This window comes from Dermacentor andersoni, chromosome 5, assembly GCF_023375885.2.
Source record: "Dermacentor andersoni chromosome 5, qqDerAnde1_hic_scaffold, whole genome shotgun sequence".
Taxonomy (NCBI): Eukaryota; Metazoa; Arthropoda; class Arachnida; order Ixodida; family Ixodidae; genus Dermacentor; species Dermacentor andersoni.
This window is the reverse complement of record NC_092818.1, coordinates 119,753,852-119,768,572: the sequence shown is the minus strand read 5'-3', so window position 1 is coordinate 119,768,572 and position 14,721 is coordinate 119,753,852. Positions and strand designations below refer to the sequence as shown.

The 14,721-nt window shown below is 43.3% G+C and overlaps 1 protein-coding gene and 2 non-coding genes across 6 annotated transcripts; all 3 read left to right on the top strand.

Annotated features, from left to right (window-relative positions):
- Positions 1-1,066: 1,066 nt before the first annotated feature.
- Positions 1,067-1,139, top strand: TRNAS-CGA (transfer RNA serine (anticodon CGA)). Its single transcript has one exon. It is a non-coding gene; the product is annotated as a tRNA-Ser (tRNA).
- Positions 1,140-1,533: 394 nt separating this feature from the next.
- TRNAS-CGA (transfer RNA serine (anticodon CGA)) lies at positions 1,534-1,606 on the top strand. Its single transcript has one exon. It is a non-coding gene; the product is annotated as a tRNA-Ser (tRNA).
- A 3,308-nt stretch (positions 1,607-4,914) lies between these two features.
- LOC129385053 (uncharacterized) lies at positions 4,915-14,099 on the top strand. 4 transcript variants are annotated; one of them, XM_055070955.2, is made up of 5 exons: positions 4,915-5,110; positions 7,364-7,506; positions 8,469-8,537; positions 9,589-9,669; positions 11,957-14,099. In XM_055070955.2, exons 2-5 carry the CDS (start codon positions 7,458-7,460, stop codon positions 12,067-12,069), a joined length of 312 nt encoding a protein of 103 aa, XP_054926930.1. In that variant the 5' UTR covers positions 4,915-5,110; positions 7,364-7,457; the 3' UTR covers positions 12,070-14,099. The 4 variants fall into 4 exon arrangements, 1 of the variants encoding a protein (XP_054926930.1); XR_008612599.2 differs by having other exon boundaries at positions 4,917-5,110; positions 7,364-7,510; XR_008612598.2 differs by lacking the exon at positions 9,589-9,669 and having other exon boundaries at positions 4,916-5,110; positions 7,364-8,537.
- Positions 14,100-14,721: the final 622 nt, after the last annotated feature.

The window sequence follows — 14,721 nt, the reverse complement described above, 5'->3', positions numbered from 1 at the left end:
CCACCTCGTATTGCTTCAGTCGCAAAATGAATTCACGGCCAACAGTGACGGAAGGTGCGATCAGTTGATGACTTAGGCCGTTATGAGCACACAGTATCGACCCCCCCGTGCCGCACGAAAAGAGCTACTGCATAAAAAAAAAAGAAACGGACAATACTGTGGCACAGGGAACGCAGTGAATGTGAACGGCTTGCTTTTTCCACCGCGCGTGGAGTCGTGTGAGAGGCCCTGTCTCGCAATTTATGCGTGAAACTTCGGACTGGTCGTGGCAGCGCATCAGCAAGTGGCAGCACATCGCTGTCCGAGCAAGATACGATCGATGCAAGACTTCCGCGCAGGTCCTACGCCGTAGTGACAGAAAGGCTTGAATAACGGCCCGTAACGCAAAAAAGCAAATAGCACGGAACCTTTCGGGACCTTAAGGTAGCTTCGGTTCTCAATAAGCACGCTTTCATTGCAAATTGAACCTCCCAGAAGTGCTGAGCCACCGTCTCTTTCTTTAAGTGGGCTTTGTCTTAGAGTAAAAAGATATGTTTGTCTTGTGTGACTTGAGCCTCTTAACATTTAGTGTGTTGCTCATTTCATTTATTTTTAATGGGACACTTTTTTGCATCTTCTTCCCCCTTTGTGGATGCTGTCTTGCATAGCGGACAACTTGGCAAACTTGGTACGCGTGCAGAGAGACAACTTACAGCTGGCGGGCGTGTCCATTCTTTGGAAATACCCCATCATGAGTATCTATAGCTCTTATAAGGCTAGATGTATAAAGCACTAAATGTATTTACCTTTCTTTGTATTTATGTATGTATTTACCTTATCTTTCGTAGTGCATACAACTTTCAACAACATTCCTCCCCTGCCAAAGAAAAATCATTCATAGAACGGCAAGCATTTTACATTGCCTTCGCCCTCATGACATAGAGAGGTAAGAGCTACACAGGTCGAGGCTGTGCTTTTACCACCTGCTACTGCTGCTACCTCGCTAACTCAAGTATATATATATATATATATATATAAATATAAATTTGGACACATAAATGCCCAAGAAAGTGGATGGGGAAACAGCGCCGCGGTAGCTCAATTGGTAGAGCATCGCACGCGAAATGCGAAGGTTGTGGGTTCGGTTCCCACCTGCGGCAAGTTGTGTTTTCATCCACTTTAATTTCCATTATTCTATCGTTTCTTTATTTTCATTTATTAAGCACAAGTAGTTTCCCCTATGTTCTCCTTGGTGTCAGTGTTTGTTGGCTTCTCATGATATGACTAATAAAGGTCGGGCCCCTCGGTTAACCCCCTTTCTTCTCGTTTATTACATAACGAGGGTCTCGAATCCGGCAACATTGATGCCTTCAGGTAGCATATGTGCGTTTATTGACCAGTTGCCTTCACCCAAAAAGATCACGTTCTCGTGACGCCTGCAGCAAAAGGACGTCCCACGTCCGCCGCCAAGGTCTGTGAGTGGTGGCGCTGGCTAACATTCCCAGGGTTCTACTAGGACACATAAATACCCAAGAAAGTGGATGGGGAAACAGTGCCGCGGTAGCTCAATTGGTAGAGCATCGCACGCGAAATGCGAAGGTTGTGGGTTCGGTTCCCACCTGCGGCAAGTTGCTTTTTCATCGACTTTAATTTCCATTAATCTATCGTTTCTTTATTTTCATTTATTAAGCACAAGTATTTTCCCCTATGTCGTCCTTGGTGTCAGTGTTTGTTGGCTTCTCATGTTATGACTAATCAAAATCGGGCCCCTCGGTTAACCCCCTTTCTTCTCATATATATATATATCACAGCCGGACTTACTGAAGAAGGGTGAACTAGGACAAGTGGCAACGAAAGAAATGTTTTGGCCATGTTCGGGCTGACTACTTCCTACATATGTTATTACGCGCCACTATCTGTATTACGTTGCTTCTACTATCCAGTCTGCCAAGTGCTATGGTTGAGCACTCCTTTGTTTCGCTACGAAAGCAGCAGCAGGGTCGTTTCACGACCTTCAAGGGGGAGAAACAACAACAAAGCAAGTAATACCGACTATTGTGAGGAAGAAAAGGAGGATACCTTAGCTGGAGGACTCTACAGTCTATATAGGGCAGGATCTTCCGCTGACCAGAAGGGTTAATCCCCTAATTCATCCCCCTTTCCGCGGCCGTCTTCCTTAATCCGGCATGGCTACACTACTGGGAGCCTCGCATCGACATCGGACTTGCGGGAAGCCGAAGCCTTTATGCGGTCCTGTTCTTCTTTTTTCTTCTTTTTCTTGCAGAAATGTTCTAGACGTTGGATAAACGCTGCTCCAGAAAGGGAATTTACCGGCTGAGTGGAAGCCTGTTTGCATTAGGCATATAGGAAAATATGAATGACGTTTTTTTATACCGGTGAGCATTTCAATGATAGTTTCCTTCTTGTTTGGAACATAACACCTTTATTATGTTAGAGGACAAAACCATGGTACTGCGTTGAATGTATGCAAACGGATTGCCTAGATAATGCTGATCGAGTGGATATATCTATAAGATTGGAACCAAATTAAAACAAATACCAAAGGTCATTACTACGGCGTTATCGCAGTACACAATCAGTCCGTCTGAAGAGGACATCGAGCACCTCCAGCCGTTTGTGTAATTCTTCTTAATGCTGACTAATGCGTTGGCTGTTCAATGACACGACAAACGGAACTTCTTAGTCTGCTTCTTCGTAAATGATCAGGCTCTAGCCTTTTCTACCATATTCTTGTACTAATCAGGCTAAGTATGCATCCCTTTGTAAACCGGCTGCACTTGAGACCATTATACACTATGGAAGCTCAGTGGTTATAGCATTGCTCTGCTGAGCATGCGGTCGCGGGTTCAATGCCGCCCGTGGCTGCCGCATTCCGATGAGGGTGCATTTCCAAAACGCTCGTGTACGAGCACGGTAAAGAAACCTAGACGGTCAAAATTAATCTCCAATCTCTCGAAACAGCGCGCCTCATAATCATATCGTGGTTTTTGTATGTAAAACCCCAGTATTCAATCAATAAATTAAATAAATCAGCCCGTTTTCAAAAACCAAGATCGTTAGACCTTGGTGATGGGCGACGCTGGAGCAGCAAACGACGAGGACGTTGTTATGGTACCGGACGTCTAAATGTCTCTGCGGACGTTTAGAGTTTGTGCAAAACTTCAAGTGTGCGTGCAACTAGTCCTCTTTTTTTTGTGTCTCCTCTGTTCCTACTCTATTTTCACCCATTTATCTCCTGCTAATGCAGGGTAGCAAACCGGACGTGCGTCTGGTTAACCTCCTTGCCTACAGTTACTAGCCTTTTTCCTTTCACTTTTTATCTCTCTATGCATGGCACGAACAATGCCTTTGATCAATCAACCCCCCCCCCCCCCCCCCCCGCCACCTTTCTTTTTTTCTTCCGAACTTTGTATTGGAGTGCAATACTTGACAATGTAGCCGACATAGGGAAAAATAACTCCAGGAACAAGGTACTTCTCCGCACGCGCATTCATTGTTTCAGACTAATGAGCCGCAGGGCAATGTTTCCGCGTACTCTGAAAGATTACCCTGTTAGGAACTGGATCATTAGGCGCAAACATTTAACCAGCCAGCCAATGCCCACCGACACAACTGCGTTAGATACAACCATTATTATAACTAGCGCCGATGAGGAGGGTGGGCGGTTGGGTGTAAAGCAAACAAATTTTTGAATGCAGACGTGACATATTGTGATAACGAAGCGCCATCAAGGCGCCTCGTACAGTTAAGACGGCGACAGCTGTCCGTGCACACTGTTTCAAAGAAAAAAGTCTTGGAGCCGGGTGTCTTAGAGAAGGCTGCTTTTTCCTTCACGTTCTGAGAAAGGGAAAGGAACAAGGGCCAGTGTTATCGAAAAAAGCTTAACGTTCTACAACGTTGGCACATGCTGAGCAATTATAAATGCGTGGAAGGAGCAAGTGAAGCACGACAGATGCAGCAGTTTACATGGCTGCCCAACAAAAAAAAAGAAGAAAAAAAGGGACGCAGGAGGCGGGTCAAGTAGAAACTTACACGCCGTAAGGCAGCTTATATTTACTGACGAACGAAGTGATTAGCATTTATCTACAGACGCAGACACTGAGAGAAAAAGTTTCTGACATGTGAGGGCATAGGCGGAAAGTTTCCATTTACCCAAGGAGGGGTGGGGGGCAGCGGATTCCCGACCAACTTTCTCAACCCCGGCGATATATATATATAAACGGTAATAACAGCTGCACTTGACGAAACATTGTGGCACCTCGAAGAATTGTTCAATGTAGTGATGGCCTTATATAAGGAGTGACAAGACCTCATAGTAGGAAACAGTTAAATTTCACTGCCTGAGTCCCCACGCACTATACCAATAGAATGGCGTCCCTCGGATGAGCCATACGACAAACAGATCCAGTGAAACACGTTAAGAAGATATATGCGCTTTGTGCGTATTTGGCCGCACAAATACACCTCAATGGTAAAAGCCATTGTTTCTATACTCATAGATGCAACAAATAAATTTCTGAACACAACTGCCGAGTAGAGCTATTAGCATACACTCTAAAAACTAGGAAGGGTATCGCAGGAGTGAAGCTGCCGGTTCACTCTTCAAAGCGTCGTTTTACTCTCGCAAAATGTCGAGGAGAGTGAAATGCATTGTTCACTCTGTCACCAAGGAGAGAGTGAAATGTGCTTTTCACTCTCCCCTTAAAAGAGAGAGAGTGAAAAGACTCTTGCGACAATAGAAAGAAAAGACTCTTGCGGCAATAGAAAACAAAACGTAGCGTAATCTTCTGCTTCAACTGTAGGTGGCTGGCCCCGAACATGGCAATGTATCATTCATGCACGCTGAGCAAAGAACACATCGTTTTGCTTCTAAGAGAACAGGCCGCCGCAGTTCAAAGGAACGCGTAGCGAGTGCTCTACTTTTTCACTCGGAGTGGCTCCACCGCGCGCGCGCGCGCTCAAGATCGCGGAACAACACAGCACCGGAGAAAGTAGATCCATCCAGCGAGCAAAGGCCAGCCGAGGGAGATCGTGTGGCAGCCATCTCGCGTCGCCACGAAAACACGACAGTCGTTCGTCATGCCTTGGATATAACAACAAATCCTCCACGGTAAGTGAATTCTAACTTAGGTGCACATTCTCCGTATATGTCATGCTATCGCCAGGAAGTTGTCGCTGCGCTTAGCCGACGCGATTGACAAAGGACTAGGCGTACGCGCTGTCTCTTGATGTCAATCGAAAAAGCCAGTCGTCGCGATAACTGCGTGTGATTTTATCACTTTGCCGTTGTCCGTAAGAGCTTTAAAAATCGCAAACGCTGCCAGAACTATGGTATGTTCAATAAGACGCCAGGCGAGAGGACGCTTAAAATGGTTAGTTCACCAGCCCGTGATTCCGAGCCTATGCGGAGCGTGATTAGCGTGCGTTTTGTGTGTTTGAATTTATTCAGTTTGGCAGTCTACTATGTACGGAACGCTGTTGAACTAAGGAATCACATAACAGAAGCCGTCATTTTGCTGGCAGCATGCTTTTTTTTAATAAATAAACCGCGCGCTTGACGGTGTCTCGCGCAGGGGGAATCTGCGACCACTGAAGTTACGTGCAGCACCAGTGCTAGTTAGAAACTTTGCCGCAGGCATTCAGCTGCATGCTGCAAGAGGTCAGTTGGGCGCGTTATCTTGAACTTACTGAAAACGCACGAGGAATCCATGTTTTATGCTGAAAAAAGTATAAACCCCATATAAGCGATCTTGCGCGCGGCAGCTACAAGCGACGCGACGGAGATGGCTGTCGCGTTCGCTCGTCGCCTACAAGTCGTACTCCGTGCGAGCGACGATTTTGAGCGACGCCTCCCCGGTGTTGCCGGCATGAGGGCTGCAGTCACGCGTGACGCGTGCTTTAGTAATTTACGTTGATGTATTTTACTATAAAAAGTAGCATAAAATATTTCCGGAGGTCTTGCAGTACGTTCTTATCCTTGCACGTATAAAAATTGAATCATTTGCTCGTTCCGCGCGACAATCGGTAGTATTTGAGCGATGTATGTACATCCAGTTCCGGCTTCGCGCTATTGGCTAGTCGCTCATAGCGCTTCTGGGCGACGAGCGACGATTTCTAGATTTCCAGAACCGAGCCATCTGTTCACGCGACGGCCCGTTTTGTCGCTCGTCGCCGTCTCGCACTAAATCGCTCTCACAGTGTTTATCCCTAAGACTGAACTGTTTTTGCTCATGTTGAAATGGTGTGATTATAGGTCTCGTTTTGTCTCCTGTTGCGGTTTTCGTGCACGGTGCGAAACTGAAAGGATGCTTATGTCTACGAACTCGGTGAATTGTCGAGCAGCTAGTTACGCATCGGCATCGAATATAACGGCTGCTGTGTGGAATTACAATTGCAGGGGCGCTTTGCATACGCTTATTATTTTGGACATGCCTGTGCATTTGCTAATATGAGTTGGCGTGTCAGAGTTACGTCATATGAACAGCTAAATCAGCCTTCCTCTGGGTGTTACAAGCGTAATGTGTGCATTTTGCTATAGCATGGCAGATTATGATGTGTTTATCGCTTGAATATTTTTAGTAGAGAAATAAAATATCGAAATAAAATGTTGCTTTAATACCGTGTTACCATTCTGTCGTACACAGAACAATAGGTTGGTGTAATAAACTAATAACTGCGGTTTAACTGCAACTTTTACATGCCTACAAGAATCTAAAATGCTAGATTTCAAACTGCAGCAGTAGTCGGGTCTGTCAAAAATGAACTCCACTGCGCACCTCATGCATGAAAATAAGTTCATGCCTTTTAGTAAGCTTAGATGCAGGCCGCAGTGAACTTGTTAGTATTGAAATGTGGGTAAGCTTGCCATAACAAGCCTTGTTGCCCTTTTTTATAGGCACATCCATATATCCATTGAGCTGAAGGACAATATTTTCATCCCTACTGAGCATCATGTTTGCAGCTATAATCCTCAAATTATGGCTTCAGCAGTGGCACAACCAGGCATGGTGCGGGGGGGTGGGGTGGCACACTGGGCACGTGCTTAGGATGTGTCACAAGTGGTGTTTGCGATACACCAGACTCATGACAGACCTATGACGTCTGAAAATGACCAATATTCTATTCATTAGCAGGAGTATTCTAACATTCATGAAAAACAAGGATGAACTGTGGTTTGTTTTCTTGCTTAAATCTAAAAATTGAAGTTAGTTTAGCAGTTGACTGTTTCAGTCATTTGGATGTTTTGCATGCATTTCACTAGGAAGACTAAGAGCTAAGACTTTTTTATTGCCATTGCCTTGACTGTCTTGATGTTGTTTTGCACCATGTCCTTGTGTTGACTTTTGCATACGATATTTTTCAGGCACCCGCTTTATATAACGCAAGAAGGCAGCTGCAAGGACACGAGGATGTGAAAGAGCCAGTGCAGCGCGACTTCACGTAGTGTAGAGGAGCCAATGCCAAAAAATCAAAATACATTGGCATGTTATTTGGACAAGAAAACTAGTATGTGGGTATATTGGGTGTACCATTTGACCAAATGTCAACAAAATCAAGATACAGTATGTTACACGAAGATGAAAATTCTCACGTGCTCCAGGCAGTCATCTTAACATGGTATATTTATGTAATGTCTCTAAATGGAAAGTCAAATCAAGTATGCTCACTGGAGACAAACACATAGCAGCAAGTGTCATTGAAAAGTTAAAAATGTGTTTTAAGAAAGCTGATTAGTTCTGAGAAGTGACTGCTTTTTGTCTTGCCTCTCAACACATATATCCATGTGATAAAAAAATAGTGGTACAATGAAATTGCATATTTGCTTAGCGACATGATACATACTTGCAATGAGCACGGTGCCTGTGTTTACTATAGAAAGCAACAGCCCATGCTTGGTTAGGTTAGGCCCACTACAACATGCAGGCATGGGTGATTGGCACTTTTTTTATTTCTGTATCGTGAGGTTTATTGACATGCGTATAGGTGCAGTGGCACGCAGTATGGCTAGTACAAAAAGGGGGGGGGGGGCAGATATATGTAGCTCACTGTACACGACACAGGGCAAAGGAAATCCGTGTTCAGCAACTATGTTAAATGCCATGTACGTAAATTTTACAATGCTACTCGTTCGAAGCGCGCACAGGTGCATATTGAAGAAAAGTTTCCAGGGTAGATAATTTAGTTCGTAATTTACACTAATTTTGCTCTAACCACGAGACATAATAATTTGAATATACTGCACGGAAAAACCTAGAGCGAATTAAATTGTGTGTCAGCTTCGTGTGTATACATATAGTCTTCCCTATGCATTACGTTTTTTGCGTAATGCATTAACAGTTGACAGCCTATCTTATGATGTGTATGTTTACATTACAGTTGTTTATTAGTTTACTCGTTTGTTTTGCGACTGATGAAATGCCGGCATATATATATTTTCAACATCTGACATAACCCTGTATGTTTTGCAGGGACAACCCAGGACGTGCATTTCTCAGCACCCAGTCAACTGCCAAAAGTGACTCAAACACAGGCCACCAGTAAGTGGACATCAGTTGCAATTTCACATTATGCAGTTGGCAGCTGCCTTGTACGGAGGCTTTTTTTTTAATGAGACGGTGATGTCGTTCTAATGTACATTTTGACCACAAAGGTGCGATCATGTCTCACAGAGGCATATATGGTTGCTATTCTCTGCGAGGGACGTGTTCTCGTGTTCGTGAAGCATTTGTGTTTGGCAGTATTGTCGCCCAATGAGTCGGATATAAACACTAACTCGCCACTGCCGGCAAGTAGTTGCGAGAAACGCATTATGACGCTGTAAAGTTATTTCATTAATTCGAAGGAAAGTTTTGCAGCAGGAAAAAAGGTTGCTATTCCAGGTAAACATGTCTTTTTCTCACAGGTTATTTAGCCAAACTGTGGATGCATGAAATTCGTGACTTATGAATAGATTTTAATTTGTTCTTTAGTAATGCTTCTAAAAGAGACTAGAAATAGCATGTGACTACCTCTGCAATCAGCAGACCATACATTTACAGTCATAAGTGGCAGTTCCATGCAGTCTCGCACTTTATATAACCTTTCCTTTCAGCACCATTGGAACTGGTGGCTGCGTTTTCAGAAGAAGTGAACTTGACACTGTATATGTATGTATGAATTCGGTTTTCTTTGTATGTGTCGGCTCACTGACAAACAGTGCAAAAATCTGTTGTACCATGAGCCTGACGACGCCTTCTGCTGCTAGAAATGCGGCACTTCGTATTTTATAGTACTGCATGACATTTAAATCAAAGCTACCACATAAAATGATCAAGAAAACTAACCGCTGTTATAGCTGTTTTCCTCAAAGAACGCTTGTCCTTTATGGGCTGTGTTAATCTGAGCTCTCCACCAATGTTTCAGTAATATTATCCCTTAGTGAGTGAGAGATTGGGGGCAATTAATCGTGTTAGTGTTTAAGTGGTGTCCTAATTATGTGCATTTGTTCCAACAAAGTTGTCTAGATTACTTTATTGTGTAGTGTAAAGCTTATGAAACCATCAGCAACTACTGAGTTAATAACACGGATATGGATTTGTCACTATACAGGTGGAACTCGGCTGTACCACTGCAGTGCTGCGGAAATTGCCTTCACCAGCGGCTTTGCAACAGCTGTTTCGCAGCATGTCGGTATGTGTTAATTTATAATTATGTTGGGATGGGCTAGTATTATGGACCACTGCTACTCTGTATTGTGACAGATCCATATGATAAGGGATGTAATGGGCACAGCGAAAACCTTTGAATTTTTTACTATGGTACATAATCACGCTCTCCTTTTCGTCACAGGAGCAGGAGAGAAGGGCATGCAGGCACTCCTGAATGTACATATATTTCAAAACATGAGAGAGACATATACACACACAAACACACACAATTAAACTAAAGGCAGGGACGTTCCATCTTTCATCTTGAATTGAATTGTGCAGCGCAAAAATACAACACAGACCACAGAGAAGCACACATGTTAACAGGTTTGATACACACGTTAGTTCAACAGATTTGATACTTCAAGTGTGCTATTTTACACAAGGGGGAAGGGAAAGGGGAGAAAATCTGAAAAAAAAGTGGAGTGGAAAAAAAGGAATCGTGCCAAAAAGCATGAGAAGCATCGCGCAGCCAGGATCACCAGCAGGACATCTAAAAAGCACTCTGATAAAATTACATACAGGACAACCTTACGTATAGTTTGTTTCAATCAACTCAGATCACATGCAGCCATTACTGCAATCAAGTTGTTTCCTTATGTCATATGAGGGAATGATGTGGGCCCAAAAAACTGTTTAGAGCTGAAGGATTATGTTCCATTCTAGCCTCATTGCCTGCTTTTTTATGATATTGTTATCAGCTGCTTATCTTAGGGACACAAAGTAAGAGTACGAACTGTTTCCCGATTCGCCATTCCACACAACATGTCTTTGTGACTATATGTACATGCAGATGATCCATAGCTGAAAAATGTTCAGTACAGTAGAATCTCATTACAACATGCACTTGGTTGTAAGAGACATCTGAAAATGGTTTGGTTGGTTTTCCTATGTTTGCCACGTTAACAATACTGTATACAAGAGACACCTTTGTTACTAAGGATGACTTTTTAAGTATTCACTACTTCGAAGGGACACAACCCACACACATTCACTTTGTGCACCTTGTGTGCTCCGAAGGGCGTAAAGATCACGCAATCCTTACACAAGTCAATTGCGCATGTCTCTTTTAGCATGAACCAGAAAAGGAGGGCAACGAGGACAGTGCAGGGCAGAAAGTGTCGGCAGTTGAAGCTGACGAGCGTCTAAGAGCACCTCAAAGGTACTGCGAGCAACAAGGCTTGCAAAGTGAAGTGTTTAAATTCCAGAAGTTGGGAAGGAAGCTAACACAATCTACAGTCACTAAAAAGCTGTGAATGTCTTCTTTAAAGGGCCCCTAAACCACCGAGGTTGAAATTTAGTTGCGGTGTTGCAGTTCTACACAATAAGGCAATGAACAGGTAGCCACAAGAATTTTTCGAAATGGTGCAGTAATAGTGGAGCTACGTGTGTTTGATTATCGAAAAGTAGTCCCCACTCATTTTGCTCTTTTATCTGGTACACGCCATATGGACAGTATCGTCTTTTCCTTGCCTAGTACACCTCCAAATGTTACGGGACAGGCCAACAGCAACGAGCTCTGTTGCTGCCGCGCTGGCCCGTCGTCCTGCGAGGGGTGGCGCTAATACAACGGAACTGTATGGTGACTCGCGTTGAAGAGCCTCATAGGGAGACCCTTCTGTTGGCGTTTCTCTTCTTTGCCCCCATTGGCTGCCCACAATGGCATCGCGCGCAACGCGACGAGGAAGGAGGAGTGTGTGTATTTGCTTGCAGGCCTTGCCGGCAGTCGTACATTTTCGTTCGACCAATCGACAGCACCGGAAACTGGTGACATCATCAGAGACAGCCTGGTGACGTCAGGACAAACTGGGGGGTGCAGGATAGGTCCAGAGAGGCGCACGGGGTCATTTTCTTCATATTGTGGTGTTCCGGCAGTGCTATGCACTCTGGCATTTGGCTTCGTCGATCGTGACTGCATTCTGATTTCGATACGCGTGTTTACTTGAAATGTTCAAAAAATGTCGAGAAGTGGTTTAGGAGCCCTTTAAGCCACCCTGAGTATTTATTCCTTCAGATATATCAAAACATACTTTAGTGATGATGCATAATAAAGTGATCTAGTCTGGCTCCTCAGTGTCTCAAAATTTTTGGTTTCGAGAGACATGTTTCCCGTGCCTCTTGAATATCTTCTGATGAGGCTTTACTGTAATATACACAAACAATTGTGTAACTCCTCCTGCAAGTATTATTCATTATTCAAGTCTTGATGTCCGTACTTTTTAGAGCTATGTTTATTAATTCATGCTGTTCTTATTGGTTCTTCGATGCAGGAGACAATGCCTACGAAATTATTGGCCCTGATCATGAGAGCCCTCAAGGGGCAAACAACATCTCTGTTGCAGAAGTGAGCCTGGTACCACTTGGAAGTTACCATGACAGATGACACGGCAGCAATAGATACAGAGACTGCCACGTCTACTGCAGCTGCAACAGTGTACGAGGCAAGCAGCAGCGCGTCAGCAGCAGTGTCAGAAGGAACCACACCAGGCCTGGTAGAGCAACATGTGTGCTATCACTGACTTTTTTTGTAGTGGATACAACTCATTTGCTCAACATACAAAAGCTTTTCACCACGACTGTGAGCCAGTGTTATTGTGCAGCAAGTGCAAGACTAAGTTAAGTGTTATAACACAGTACAAGCATCACTTTAACATATGAAAACATATTACAGTTGTTGCCTCCCCAGCCAGCCCACATAGCCACAACAATGTTGAACACATGGTGGGACACACATCTTCTCCATTAGAAGATAGTAGAGACTGTCAGTGTTGTTGTTAGATTAACTGGTCTTTGTAGGAAACTAGGACAACACAGGTGTCATAAGATTGTTGTTGATGTTGTTGTTGAAGAGGTAAAAAAGAAGTTTGATGCAGCTGAAGTGCCAACTGATATTGAGCAAATCAAAAGCAACCACCTGAGAAAGCAACACTATCGAAATTTGGGTATCTATGTGCCGCCAACTCTGGTAAGAATGGCATAGGACAGAAGTGTGATGAAAATCACACAGACACTGCTGTTGCATCACTGACCACAGTGAGCAGCGACTTGTAGGGCAAGAGAGTCAACTGAAACTAACATTATGATATAGTGTCATGCTCCCATGTGACCACTTTTCAAGTTATTTTGCAAGATACAGCTCAACCTCCAGAAACGAGACTGCAACTTGTCTGTAAAAAAGCTTTCACAAAAAATTATTCATAACACTATTAACATAGCAGTATATTTTTTTTTGTGTCGGTTCGAGGTTCCCGGCTGTCCATTAATGCAAAAATTGAGGAAAAAAAGAACATGTGTCGTACTTACACCTTTTTAACAAGTACGAGGGGGACAGAACTTTTCTAGTCATGCATCTTCATCATACTATTCAAGTTTTTAAATGCCTTTTATAATTATTATTACCAGTTATATCTGAGTGCATTCTATGCATGTAGCAGGTGTAAAATCAGGTCAGTTGGATCAGATGCCTTATCTGCAAGCGAGCCCTATATTCAAGAAATTTGAAATAAAATAGTTACGTTAGAGACGCAGTCTTTCAGCACTTTATTGCCTGTGGTTTAAGCATTGCTCAATACTTTTGTGGGTGGCAATTTCAACCGGCACAGCACTGCGCTTTGCCACAGTCACATTTGTCTTCAAAGCGGTGTTTACCATTTGTGTTGATCTGTTTGTGTATGCATAGAGCAAGTTTTTAATTTATATTTTTCTGCATTCTTGTGCTTGCATTAAGCTTGTATAAGGCAGTTACAAAATGTGCGGCACTATAACGAACTGTTCTGTTGAGCTTACACTTGCAAATAATCGTGTTCAGATGGCCGCACTTCTATGCGGGTGCACCGCTAGCTTTGTGTATGTTCTCATGTTTGTATAAAGCTTATATAAGCTAGTTAGAAAATGTATGTCACTAAGCATTGTGATATTCTTTAAAGAACTGCTTGGTTGGTTTTACACTTGTGAATTAGTATTGAGGCGGTGGTATTCCCATGTATGCCCACTGCTAGCTTTCTGTGTCCTCACGTGTTTGTATTAAGTTTCTACAAGGGAGTTAGAGCATGTACGTCACTAAGCGCTGTGATATTTTTTAAAGAACTGCTTTGTTGGTTTTACACCTGTGAGTAATAGTACTCGTGTGGCACTAGTCATGTGTAGGTACACAGGGACCATTTGTATACATTATGCTCATGTAAAGCAGTTACAAGGTGTATGTCACTAATTACTGTGATATTTGTTGAATTGCTGTGATGGTTTTACACCTGTGAATAATAGTGGTCAGGACACAGTACTTGCGGTGTATAGTTGAATTTATACACTGCCAAGACATGGGCTGTATACGTACCAAAAGAAATGTATGTCATTATATTGTTGTGATTATTACTGTTTGGATTTCATTAAACTGTAATAAAATTGTTTCTTGTATCTATTGAGGTATGGCAATTTGTCATGCAACCAAACTGAGGACCTGCATTTGTGCATACAAATAAACAGCTAATTTAAGAGTATACTGCTCATATTCTGCTAAACCAGTTTAACAAATCTTCTACTACAATGCTGGAAAAATGACAGAGCTGACTCGGATGCACAGAAAAAGTTCTGCACTGGCTGAAGGACTGCCCCACACTGGAGTTCGTAATGTTGCGTTTATTGGAGTAGAACAGAAAGTGCACTTCTATTAAAAATGCGACAGTCAGTGCAGAAACATAAGGCAGACGAGCGGATGTGGCACATTTTTTTCAGGGCCCTCCATGCCTACTACTGCATTTCTAGTCTTCCTGTGCTCTGCGTATAAGCCCCTGTTCAGCCAAGGTTTTTACTCCATGACTGTTGTTCTACTGGGTTCGTAGCAATATTGAAGAAAAAAATTCAATGGTTTTCAAGGACTTTCGAGGCCCCGACACAGTAACTTCAAGGACCTCGTGCAATGTGTGTAGTAGTTTGGACAGGCAATAACTTGTTCAAGAACACCGTTAACTTTAATGCAAACAAAAGGAAACAAAAATCGCATTTCAGTGATTTCAAGCATTTGAAAGACTGCTAATTT